This window comes from Abrus precatorius, unplaced genomic scaffold, assembly GCF_003935025.1.
Source record: "Abrus precatorius isolate BTA unplaced genomic scaffold, Abrus_2018 Scaffold9, whole genome shotgun sequence".
NCBI classification, from domain to species: Eukaryota; Viridiplantae; Streptophyta; class Magnoliopsida; order Fabales; family Fabaceae; genus Abrus; species Abrus precatorius.
The window spans coordinates 5004376-5018529 of record NW_020874439.1 but is presented as its reverse complement, the minus strand read 5'-3'; the positions used below and the strand labels follow the sequence as shown (position 1 = coordinate 5018529).

Genomic DNA, 14154 nt, shown 5'->3' with positions numbered 1-14154 from the left:
GTACATAAATACCTTAAACATTCATGAAAACATTTTTTTAATATTTAAAATTTAATTACTAAAATAATTAAATATTATTTTATTCTTATTTCATTGGAAATTTTTAATTCATAACATCTGAAAAATAAATAAATTTTTGTTTTAATGGAATAACAATTAAAAATTGTTTGATTTTAAGTTTTTATAAGTGTAAAATAAATAAATATTTTAGTAAAGCAGTCGATTTTTAATTTTTATACTTTCTTTATTGTCATAGTAATAAAAGAAATAAAGTTATGATTAAAAAATGTTGATAGTGTAGAATTGAGGGTTATAATGAAGTAACTTCAAGTACAAAAACACCATCAAAGTTAAATTATTATTATTATAAATTTTTACTTTATTATATGATCTTGATTTATATAATTTTTACTTTAATCTCGATTAAAAGATAATTTATTTTTGGTGTAATTTTAATTACTTTTTATTATTATATTTAAAAATTTTGAAAATTTTATAAAGTAATCCCTTCAATTATTTAGATATTATGTTTTATTTCAATATTATCTTTTTAAAACATTAATGTTTTTTTTAATATTTTTTACTCTATATAATTAAAATATATTATTTATACTTTAACTAACTTGATATTTATTTAAATTTAAAATAATATAAAGAAATTATAATATAAAAATGTATGTGAAAAAATTCAAATAAAAAATAAGTTGTTATCGTAATATCGGCATGGCTAATGTAGACAACTATATTGGGCTCATGTAATAGAATTAGTGTATACTTTGTTGGCTAAAAATATAGATTATTTAACAATTTATTATATTTATAAGTAAAAAGTTTTATGTTTGGATATGAGTAAAAAGTGATTTTAAAATAATTTATTCTATTTAGAGTTTAAAAAATAGTCACCTTTTATCTAATGTGAATTACAACAAAAATATATAAAATTATGTGAAATACTTATATTTATATTTAAAATAATAAATTAGGAAACATAAAATAAAATAAAAATTAAGTGAAAAAAACTTATAGCTATAATCATAAACACTAAAATTTTACTTATTTTAAACAAGCAGTATTATTTATAAAAAGAATAAAAATAAAGGATTATAATTTAATGCTTCACACGCATATATACTTAGTTATATGTATATGTTTGTATGTATATGTAAAATTATTATTTATTAAAAGAGTTGACAGATGAATTAAGATTTTTTTAATAATAAAATATTATCATTTTTTATTAAATATTATTTTTATAACTTTAGATAATTTCTTGTGATAATTTGAGCAATAATTAACGGTTGATTATTAAATTTATATAATGTTTTCAATAATAATAATAATATTTTTGTAACTAGCTATAATTAAGTTATTTATTATATTTTTTACAAGATGATAAATTTTTTAAAATAATTAAATGATTATTTTATTAATTTAAAAGAATTTAATTTCTAAATTTAGTTTTATATATATATATATATATATATATATATAAATTTTGAAAATATGCATATTTTAAAGTTTAAGACTTTAAAGGATGTTTGGAATCAACTTATAAGTTTATGCGAATCAACTGAGAGAAGCTTTGAGAAAAAAAATTTAATTTTAAATTTAAAAAAAATAAATCTATATCTGTAAAGATAGATGTTGTGGGTCCAAAAGACAAATAAAACAAAGAGAGTATGATTTATAGTTATATTACTCTTGGAATATCTGTGAAAGTTGAAAAACGCGATGATGAAGATTGGTCAATTGGCCTACTTTGTATCAATCATTTCATTTTTTTGGCTTTTGTGCACCTTTTCTAATTCCTGGGTCCATATAGCACTGCTTTTGGACGTTGAAAGTTGAAAAACGCGAAGATTAAGATCGGTCAATTGGCCTATTTTGTATCAATCATTTCAGTTTTTCGGTGTACCTTTCCTAATTCCTGGGTCCATATAGCACTGTTTTTAGATTTGCAGCTCTCTATCAAACACCCTTCCGTAGTGTTTCTTAATCATTCATTGGAAGAGATGATAGTAAAAAGGAGATTATTAGTCTGTTGAGACAACCTCATGAAAACCAAAAAGTTTCCGTTATTGCCATTGTTGGCCTTGGTGGTTTGGGGAAGACAGCTCTTGCACAAGTGGTGTATAGTGACTGGGAAGTGCAGACTTTTTTTGATATGCAGATATGGGTGTGTGTCTCTGATAACTTTGACGTTAAAACTGTTCTGAAGAAAATATTAGAATCAATTACTGATTTCCAAAGACAAGAACAATCATTAGAGAAGTTGCAAAAAGAGCTTCGTAACAGATTAAGTGGTAAGAAATATTTGTTGGTACTGGATGACATTTGGAATGAGAGACATGACAAATGGGCTGAATTGAGAAAGTACCTGATGTGTGGCGCTCAAGATAGTAAGATCTTAGTGACAACTCGAAGTGAAAATGTAGCAAAGGCAATGATTGCTAGCACTTCCTATCCTTTGAAAGGTTTGACTGATGAAGCATCTTGGAGTTTGTTGAAGAACATTGCATTTGATGATGATTCCAAAGGAGTGAATCAAAATCTAGAATCAGTGGGGAAAGAAATAGCCAAAAAATGTAAAGGGGTTCCACTGGCAGTTAAAACCCTGGGAGGTCTGTTACGAGGACAAAACGAAGAAAGTGAATGGGAGAATGTTTTACCCGGTGACTTTTGGAAATTATGTGAAGAGCAAGATAGTATTATGCCAATTCTAAAACTCAGTTACCACAACTTGTCGCCAGAAATGAGACAATGTTTTGCTAATTGCGCTTTGTACCCCAAGGATTCAGAAATTGCGAAGGATCAGTTGATTCAGTTATGGATGGCACAGGGTTACCTTACATGTTCAACCGAAAAACAGCACATGGAGGATGTTGGTATTCAATTTGTAAAGATGTTTTTGATGAACTCATTTTTCCAAGATGCAACAAGTGATGTATACGGTGAGATCATTAGTTTTAAGATGCATGATTTAATGCATGATCTTGCAATGCTAGTAGCTGGCAATGATTATTGTTACTTGGATGGTAAGGCAGAAAAAGTTGAAGGTAGACCCATGCATGTATCATTGGAATACGATGCCATTCATTTGCTGAAATCATTAGATCCGAGCAGGCTGCGAACTTTGATTTTTCCTTTGATTTTGCCGTATTTCTTAAATAAGGAGAAATATTTGTCGGTTTTAAAGTCGAAATGCTTACGCGTCTTGAGAATGCATTATCTCTCTGATTCCACTGAACATTGGAAGCATTCAAGATACCTTGCTTTAACGCAACAAACAAGTCTTCCCAAATCCATGAGCAATCTTGTTTTCCTACAAACATTAAAATTGAAGTGCGACGACGAAGGATTATTTTCAGAAGTACTCACAAAATTGAGGTGCCTTGATGTCGCTCATTATCACTCCATGATGAGTGGGGTGGTAGGTGCATTGGGAAAATTATCCTCATTGCAATTCTTATGGACCTTTGTTGTGGGAGACAACCAAGAAATAAAATATGGCACACTAAATGAACTGAAGGATTTGAACCTAATAAGAGGCAAATTAGAAATTAAGCATCTCAGTCGTGTCGGAGAAGTGGCTCTGGAATCTCAGGACGTAAATTTAAAAGAAAAAAAATTCCTTCAATCCTTAGCTCTGGATTGGTCGCATGGAGACATCCGTAACAGTGACAGCTTGCAATTATTGGAAAACCTTCAACCCCACCATAATCTCAAGCATTTGGAGGTGAATAATTATCCAGGCGTGCTTTTCCCAAATTGGCTTACTCTCCTCACAAATGTTGTTGAGATCTCTCTGCATGATCTTTGTAAATGTCGCTGTCTCCCACCGTTGGAACGTCTCCCTTAGCTAAAGTCACTTAAGATAGGGTGTCTTCTGGAATTGGAATACATATATCTCTATGAAGATGATTCTGCAGTAACCTTCTTCCCCTCTTTGGAGAGCCTCGCATTTTCTCTGTCCCAGGCTCAGAGGATGGTGTTGGCGGGGAGATGATCTCAATGATTCTCATAATCTCTCTTCAACTCTTTCATTTCCTCATCTTTCTCATCTGAATCTCTATTTCTGTCCACAGTTGACTTGCATGCCTACTTTTCCAAATGTTAAGAGTCTAGAATGGTTTTACAGCAGTGCGGAGCCATTAATAGCAACACTAAACTCAACATGTTCAGCTGACTCATCTTCCTCTGCTGCTCCTCTTTGCATGCTCAAACAATTGACGATTTTTGAACCTATGAATTTACCAAAGGGTATGATGCAAAATCTGACTTCTCTCGAGTCTCTTCAAATAGAATCCTTTGAAATTGAAACACTTGAGGAATTTGAAATTGGGTTTAAGGACGACACCAACTGCCTTCCTTCTCTGCAAAAAATCAGCATACATGGATGTGAAAGGCTAAAGGCTTTGCCAGATTGGATTTGCAACCTCTCATCGCTTCAGCACATCGTGATCTTCTATTGCCCAAAATTGGCATCGCTGCCCGAGGGAATAAGTGGTCTTACCAATTTAAAGATCTTAGAGGTCTACGAGTGTTCCCTCTTACTAAAGAGTGCCGAACAGAGACAAGTGCTGTTAGTCGCCAAATCGCACACATCCCACGAATAATCCTCCGTGATTAGTGATGATAAAGGTACTGATCTGATTCTGATGCGTATCTATTTAGTATAAACGTCATGTATTGTATTTGCTTTGCTAGTAAAATACTTTTAACCAGCTTTTGAGTATACAAATTATCCTAATCATATTAATTTTCAATTATTCAACAATATCGGAGTCTCTGTTAAACGTCGGGTATTGTATTGGCTTCGCAAATAAAATACTTTTAACTAGTTTTTGAGTTAGTGTTCCTTTGTTTCAAACATAAATTCAAATTATCTTAATAATATTAATTTTATAAAAATATATTTTTTAAAATGAAAGTTAAAATATTAAATAATTTTATAAAAATAATGTAATTATTAATAATAAATATTATATTATATTAATAAGATTAAATTAAAGAGAACTTTTTACAAATTAAAAACTAATTATAAAATTTATATTAGAATTTCAATTATTTATGGCATAAGATAATAAATTTTGTTATTTCATCTATTGATATTTTGTTTACATATTTAATTATCATGCTTTTCATTGTACAATTTCAAATATATTTGCTAAAATAATGCACGCTAACAATTTTTTTTTTTTTTTACTTATTGCTTTTGTTGAAGTAAGTTGTAGGAAATAGTCTAATGATCCAGTTGACTAGAGATTAAGCAAGTCTATACTTGGGCTGATGAAGGAACTTTGTTGAATTTGCTGTGCGAGTGAGTCTATTGAAGTTGGTTATGGCATTATCTTGACCATCATATTGGAAGTAACATCTTTCTATTTTATAGGAAGCCATGAGAATCCAGTTTCTTCTTTAAAACTGACTTGGTGCTTGCTCAATGCTAGTTTGATTGTGTCTGTATTGGGTTCAAATTTTCAATAAATACTATGATTTCGTAGTTTTCTTAAATAATAGATAGAAGAAATTTGTGTGAAGTACTATCTAATTTCTTTTGTATAATAGTAACGTATTTGCTTAAACTATAATTATTTTAATCCATATGTATGAGCAATGTTGTCTAACATGTACCTATAAGAATTAATGTTCTTCGTCTCACTATCTATCATTGTGTACTTTACATTAAATTTGATCAATGATTGTAATTCTCTACCACAAGAAGTCCATTTCTATTTTTCATAAATTTTTAATGTTTGAGCTTGTAGTTCTTTCTAGGATTTCTTTTTATCTTTTTTGTAATTTTAGCTAGTCCTCTATTCTTCTCTATATGATAATAGATTTAGTGCTTTCATTCATTTAACTTGCTTGTAATATGATACATGATTGATCATTTAACTTGATTAAGTATCACTTGAATAAGATAACATATTGGTATTCATCACATGATATTATTCTCTAACTACACTTATATTAAAATGCGTAATGTTCTAAGTCACCTATTGCTTATCTATATATATTTTTATTAAAGATAATTATTTTGACTTGAAAGAAAATAAATTTTACCTAATTCTCTTTATTTTAATTTCTTATAAAATAATCAAGTGATATAATAACTTTTGCTTGCTGATACTTAAAAAATACATGAGCTCATCTAAAAAAAATATAATATTTAGAGATGAATCAAGAAAGAAAAGTAAATTAATAATTATTTACAATAATTTTATATTATTTTTAATTATTAAATTACTTTTATATTAAACTCAAAGACAAAAAAAAATTATTTTAATAGCGATGTTATGCAAAGATAAATTGTTATTTAATTTTCCTTCATTTTTCTTATCATATAAAATATCATGTGACTTGCTTAAAAAGATGAATTGATTTATAATTTTTTAAGATCATGGAGTCCCGTTAATTAAGTGAAACGATTTATTATGCAAATAAGAGTTGTAAACAATGACATACTCATTGTTTTCTATCTTCCATTTTGTTTTTATTGCAAAAATGTCGTGCCAATAAAAAAGAAAAAAGGAAAAAACTATTTTTTTAATTTTTTAAGATGCTTAAAAAAATAATGAGTTTTGTTTTTATTTTTAAGATGCAAAAGTGTCATGTTAATAAGAAATAACTGTTATAATATATATCCAAGTGATATTTATATTGATGGCTTATTGTTTTGATGTGCGATAATTATTATGATCAACCTTTATTTGGATGCTATTTTTTCTAAAGACAAGATAAATCGTAATACTATAATAAAATATGTAAGAAAAATTGCTGAATTTATTATAAATATTCACGGTTTGATTTCCATTGGTCTGACAAAAATATTAAGATCCAATAATTTCTAATCGATATGTTCTGAATTTGATTGGATTATTATTATTTTTCTCTTATTTTACAAAACTTTGATTTGTTGGTAAATAATAAATAAATTTTCATTAATTAGAGTAAGAAGATCATCTAAAATTAACATATAAATTCTTTTAGTAGTTAGTTTTTATTAATTTCAGAAACAATTCCTATTAAATACTGAAAAAAATTCTGTTCTTTCTTCATTATTTTTTATTTGTTTATTTTTCTTGCAAAATATCATGCTAACTTGCAAAGGAACATAATGTAATTTTTGGTAAAAAAAAAAAAAAAAAAAACTAAACATGTGTAGAATGATAAGAGAATACTTGAAATTATTTTTATTTATTTTTTCATATATAGCATGATGTATATATGTGAAAAAATATATGCAATTAAATGCCTTTTTTTTATGGATGACATGCTAAGTCAAAATATGACGACTGTAAGAGCTTAATATTTTTAAATTTTTGAAATTATATTTTCTTAATATCATATTTTTGAGAATTTTACTTTGTGAAAATGTTAAGAATATACCTGTTGTATCTTAAATATTCTTAAAAATGTTATGCAATATTGTCTAAAAATATTCTAATATTGTGTTTGATTTAAATATTATTTAATGTAAACTAAGTTTAAATTAAAAATTATTAAAGGATATATTTGTTTTCTGAGAAAACTTAATTAAGTAAATATTTATAAGAATATTAATTTGTTGGACTATTTTTTAAAAGTATTCATACTAGACATGAGAATTTAACATTCTTAATTTAAAATTTAAGAAAAACTTGAAAGTATTCACTTGTCAAATGTAGGGGTGTTCATAGATTAGATTTTTAAAAAATCAATCTAGATTTATTTAAAATCTAATTATATAGATTGAATTATAAATCAATTCATTTTAATTTTTATAAAAACAGTTTAAATTTTGTTTTAAAATTTGGATTTAGTTTAAAACTGGTTGTAAACTATTTTTATATATAGTAAAAATATACTATAACTATTTTTTAATTATTATTTTAAATTTTATAATAAATAATATAATATTATATATATATATATATATATTTGTTAAGTATCAACATTTATTAAAAATAAAATATAAATAAAAGGATCTTTCTAACCCATTACACTAAACAATACATATCAAAAGAATATTTGCGTATATTTTAATTTATTAATAATATTTTTTATATTTTATTAAAGTAATAAATATTTAGATATATTCTACTTTTTATCATCTATCCATCACACAAATTAATTATACGAGTTAAATTTTAAACTATTTTATTTTATTTTTTTAATCGATTCAAAAATAGTTTTAAAATTTAAATTTAGTTTAAAATCAGTTTTAAATTTAGTTTTTGTTGAAACTAGTTTTAAATTTAGTTTTAGGTTGAATTAGTTTTAAATTTAATTTTTAACACAAAATTAATTTTCAATATATTTGTGAGTTATATTTTTAAGGTAAAACTAATTTATTGTACAAAATGTTGCATTAAATTCGTGCATTTCAAAAAGATTTTAACAATATTTATTAATATATTATATTTTATAGAAGTATATAAAATATTTATTATTATTTTTAACTTATTTTTAATAAACGAAGTTTATAGTACAAATTTAAATTAAAACCTTCAAAAATAAAAATTAATAATATAAATAATAATAAATTTTTAATGTTATAATATTTTAAAAATTAAAAAATAAACATAAATATAAAAATAACAGTAGTAATTAATTTAAAAATATTTTTTATATTTTAATATCTTTAATTATTTTAAATATTTAATTTTAATTATAAGAATTAAGATTAATAAAAAATATTAGTGATAAAATGTAATTACAATATAATTTTGTAAACTAATATAACACTGAAATTTAATAAATAAAGATATAAGGTTGCTTCATACATATAGATTTATATAACTAAAAAAAATTCAATTTTAAAAAATGAATTTAGACAGTAAACTGATTACACAAATATAGTTAATAGAAAAACCGATTTAATATGAATCTAAATTTTTAAAATCAATTTGACAGTGGTCGTGGATTGAATTTTTTGAACACCCCTAATCAAAGGCCCTAAAAAATATACTATATCCTCTCTAAACCATACTAACGTGAGGTGCTAATTAATGAAATTTTTAATATATTTTTTCTCTGGCGATATATTATGATAACGTAATTTTTAATGTAGTCAACTGATAGATTGTGATAACAGGGACAAAGGTTGGGACACATGGAAAGTCCATTTACATTAATCACAAAGCATGGTGGGATTGCCGGTTGCCACTTATAAAGATTATCCTTATAAAGGATCAAATGGTATGTACCTGCTCACAACGATGTACTTGCACATCAACCTGCATATTTTCCAATTGATGGTGCAAGTTTTATGCATTTTAACTTTTATTCATCAAATTCAAATAAAACCCAGTTCCATTGAATATTCTCAGCTCTTTCCATGCGTCGTAGTCATAGTGTCACATTACTTTGCCTTAAAGCATAGGATAATCTTCCAGCAATGTCATTGAGAAAACACCAATTGCACCATAATAGGATGGAAGCTTTGCAGGGTGTAAGAAAGAAGGTAGGAATAAGCTATCCGGGGCTTGGAGCGTGGTCTGATAGGTATAAATATTGCAACATTTCATCAACAATTTTCACTTGTAAGTTCTGAGGAAATGAAGAAAAGAAAGAAAAAGGTTTGAATTTTGGCAGCAATATAAGGAAATGAGTAGTTCGGGAACTTCAATGTTGTTTTTGGCTTCTACTTCAGCTCTAACAGCCTGCTCAAGCTTTTGCAATGAAGACACTGAATGAATTGAAGAACATTGCTCAGAATAGGGCATAAACGAAGAAGAAATCTGCAGTGCATTGTTGCTCCCGACACCATTCTTGATCAGCTAATATAGTCCTGGAGCAACTTGTAGCATAAGAAAAATGAAACCTGTTCAAATTTGTCAAAAAACATGGAAGAATATGCAAGTATTGCTTGAAACTAACACAGAAAGGGTAACAATGTGGCATGTCATGCATGCACACATCATCACCAAAAGCCATGATATCTGCATTGGAATGTATATCGTCCATGTTGAAACTAACAATAATAACCACAACGCAAACGAACAATAAATATATAATTCAATTCATACATTATAATCTATGAAGCTCAAATATGTTAAAACAGTCAAAGTAGCCATGTCGAACAAGTATTTGATACCGATACATGTCTAATATGTGTAGATACGTATCCCAAAAGTATCTATGATTTAATTTACTTTTAAAAATTAATTTTCAACCTAATAGGACTTAGATACTATTGATATATGGTTCCTAATCATTTGATATGACTCGACTGCCAAATTATTATTAAGACGGGTAGTTTTAATCTTTCTCCCATTTTTCTCATTGTTTGTGAGTTAAGAACGCCCCAATCAGAACCTCACCCAAAAAAAAAACAAAATCAGTTAAGGCTTTTTCGAGCTGTGATTCTCTTGGGAAAATGAGATATATACATTTGGAGCCACAATTGAGGAAGCAAGGTGATTCGAAGAGGTTGTTTTGAGGCATTGATTTTGTTTGATCAAGTTGTTGAGGTGTCGATTCTCCAATTCCAAAGCGATAGTGGGTGATAGGATTTCTGTTTTGATGGCAATAGTGGGTTTGTTTAACTGCAATTAAAGTGTAACGCTCTGAATTTTGTAATAATATTTTCATTATATATATATATATATATATATATATATGTGTGTGTGTGTGTGTGTGTGTGTGTGTGTGGAGTTTTCGTGTGTTTGTATACAATTAAACTGGACAGTTGAGTTCGAGAAAGAGGTTAAGTAGGTAAACTAGAGTGTTCTCGCTATAGCGAGATGACACTAGAGGAGGGCATGAAACTGTCTCCTTCTCGCTGTAGCGAGGAGTCTATCGTTGTAGCAACAGAGCGGCAGTGAGGAGTGCAGTTCTTTTTGAGATTTTCACTGCGGCAAGAGAGGGCGTCGTTGCAATGAGAGATGTCTCGCTGCAGTAAGAGTGTATAGCTGTAGCGAGAATGTCGCGATCAGAGGTGTATTTAAAGGGTTTAAGATTTGGGAAAAGAGATTCCCACTTTCCTCTCTTCTCTCTTATCGGTTTCCTCAACTTCTAAGCTTTTTCCACTAATTAAACTGCCCCTAAGCCGTTCGTGCCTTAGATTGAAGGTTGGATTCACGGTTGGAACATTTGGAGGTAAGTGTTTTGAGCTAGGGTTTTAGTTTTGGCCCCTTTCTCCATTTAGCTCGACTTCTCATGGGTTATTTTATGTGTTTAGAGCAAGGATACATGTGAGAGGTGTTTCTACCGATTGATTTTGTAGTGGGTCGCCATTTAAGGTAAGGGAGAGTAAATCCCAAACCCTAAACTTCTCTTGGGTAGCTAAAATGAGGGATCTGTAACTATGTTGATTACTAATTAAACATATTTTGTAATAAAGGTTGTGAATAAATCTATTAATAAAGGAATATTACACTTTTGATGTGAAACCATCATTTGGGAGTAGTTAGAATAATGTCCAACCTTAGAGTAGATGACTTTATGGCCATTTTTAAGAAATGTGAGTAATGGACTGTGTAACTGGGCTGAGTCCGAAGGTGTCTGACCTCCGGCACATTGTATCGATTGTGTACTGTGTGTGATGGTGTGATGATTTTGCTGTGTTGAATGAATACCTCGTGAATGGCTGAGTATTGTAATGTCTGAAACGTGATATGTTATGTTGTTTGGTAATTGGGTATGCTAAATGAGTGAAATTAAGTTATGAATGCAAGTGGAGGTAAGCATGTTAATGACTAAATAAAGCAAATTATTAGAAATGGGTGTAGATGACACAATGAATGTGGATGAAGATGAATATAGGCTATGTGTCATATGCTGTGATTGAATGTGAATGAATTAAATTATGGTATAATTATTATGTATTTCGTTTGATTCTTCTAAATTAAAGAAAGAATTTTCTGTATGATGAGAACTAAGTGCCACAGTGGGCGTGACTGAGTGCAGTAAGTGCACGTGTGAATAAATTAAATGAAATGTTGGAAAAAGTGATTATAATACGGGAGTTCGGATGGATAAATGGATGTAATTGCAATACAGGTACTGCGGTACGACCAAAAAGGTGTATTCGTAATAAATATATTGTAATACACCAAACTATTGGTCAAGACTCACGCATTATTACACATTACTCTATAAAAAGAGTAGAAAAGATGAGAAATGTGGTGGTGAGTTTAAATAGCTATAGTGATACAACTAGGGGTATAGAGTCCGGAGAAGATTGGGAAATCTTAGGGAAATAAAGGCGGTGAATGTTTGTGTGGAGAGTGCACAACAATTTGATGAAAATGAAAGCATTCACGGGCCACGCACTCATTTCCTGACGAGACTCCTGACTATACCTTTGCCAAAAGGGGCTGAGTCGGCACACGTGTATCTGTGTTGCTGCGGCTAACCGGTGGCTATCTAAACTGAGAAGTCTTCAAGGGATCCCAGGGGCATTGAATATATAAATGTGAAAGGAATGTGAAATGGTGATGTGCATAAGATAGTATAGAAATGGTGCAGTTGGAATATATGCATTGTGTCATGTTGATTAATGTTATTGCAATATGTGTATTGTAATACATCGACGGGTGTGATTGAGACACATGTGTCATGACATATTGATTGACGTGGTGTAATACATGTATTGAGACGTGCATGATAGTGAGCAAATGCGTGACATGAAACTTAGTGAATGTGATTGTTTGTTATCTTGCGTGTAGTATTTCGTGATAGTAAATGGTATGATTTGGGTTTATTGTTGAATTAATCGCTGTTGATTAACGTTATTAAGTATTGTCCATGCATGCTAGTAACTATTTATGTTAGATTAAGATTTAGTACGGCGAAAGATACTCACCCCTTACTAATATTTTCAAGTAATGGATGTGAAGAGAAAGATAGTTGCTGTCTTAGAATCACAGTCCAAGGGTATTGAAGGGAAGACTGCTTTGTAGGGATTTGAAATGTTTTGAGAAATTGTACTATGTTATTTGAAATTGTAATTTGTAACAATTAAATTGTGTAAAGGATTTTAAAGGTCGGATTTTATGATTGATAATACTTGGACTAACATTATTGTAAATAACGTTGTTGGAATTATCCTTGATGAAATTTCAAAAATTACATGTATTAAAAAAAATGAATCTATTTACTTACCTTTAAAAATTATTTTCTCTTTGCATAAACATTTGTTTATTAAGTAAAGAAATTTAAGGTGTTACACAAAGCAACATCAGCAACCTCAAACACCATTGTTGTCATTGCTAGGGCTTCATTACAGCAACAGTTCTAAACTTTGTTCCTCTTCTCTAGACTTCAACAACACTTTTAAATGTTGTTACTTTATTGTAGATGTTGTAAAATCTCACAAATTTTTTCTTTTCTAATCTCCTCTTTTCTATTCATTTTAGTTCAACAAAGTTAAAATGTTATTCTTTCATTTTTCAACAACTTTGTTTGTGGAGAAAAAATAAGTTCTGGTGCTAAGTCTAATTTTAGAATTCCAAGTCACTTTGGTTCTTTAGAACTTCAAGATGCTCATGCTCCACTTTGGGCATTTGTCACTATAAAGGATAAGCTAAGAGATGAAGGAGGCAACAAGCTATGCAATTGTAATTTTTGTGAGAAAGTGGTCAAAAGTTCATACTCAAGAGTGAAAGCACACTTACTTAGAATTTCTAGTGCTGGTGTTGCTCTTTGTCCTAAGGTCATTGCTGAATACTTGGCTAATTTTAAAAAAATTGTGAAAAAGTTGAGAATAAAATTAAGCCTAAAACTATCTCACTACCTTAAGTTCTAGCAACCTTATCCTAGAAAAGAAGAAAATAGGAAGTGGTACACTAGAAAGGGCTTTCAATGTTAATGAAAGGAATAAACTTAGAGCAAAGATAGTAAGAATGTTTTATTCAACTAGCTTATCATTTTATTTTACTAGAAATTTTTACTATGTTAGCTCTTATTCATTTGCTGCCAACCAGAACCTTAGTAGTTTCCTTCCTTCTAGTTATAATACTTTAAGAACTAGTCTTTTACAAAAAGAGAGATCTCATATTGAAAGGTTGCTCCAACTTATAAAATCTTTATGACTTATAAAAGGAGTTACATTAGTTTCCAATGGATAGACAAATGTTCAAAGCAGGCCATTGATAAATTTCATGGCTGAAAGTGAAGGAGGACCAATATTTTTAAAGGTTGTTGATGGTTCTAAGAAGTACAAGG

General features: G+C 28.9%; 1 protein-coding gene across 1 annotated transcript; it reads left to right on the top strand.

The window, feature by feature from the left end:
* Positions 1–723: 723 nt before the first annotated feature.
* LOC113850638 (putative disease resistance protein RGA3) lies at positions 724–4616 on the top strand. The gene is made up of 4 exons (XM_027481216.1): positions 724–755; positions 2011–3818; positions 3918–3988; positions 4086–4616. Exons 1-4 carry the CDS (start codon positions 724–726, stop codon positions 4614–4616), a joined length of 2442 nt encoding a protein of 813 aa, XP_027337017.1.
* Positions 4617–14154: the final 9538 nt, after the last annotated feature.

What these genes read in the sequence shown, in the direction of transcription:
- LOC113850638 (XM_027481216.1), top strand. Translation starts at nt 724, where the DNA reads ATGGCTAATGTAGACAACTATATTGGGCTCAT. An exon ending in GACAACTATATTGGGCTCAT is followed by an intron (nt 756 to 2,010) that starts GTAATAGAATTA and finishes ATTCATTGGAAG; the next exon opens with AGATGATAGTAAAAAGGAGA. An exon ending in GATCTCTCTGCATGATCTTT is followed by an intron (nt 3,819 to 3,917) that starts GTAAATGTCGCT and finishes ATCTCTATGAAG; the next exon opens with ATGATTCTGCAGTAACCTTC.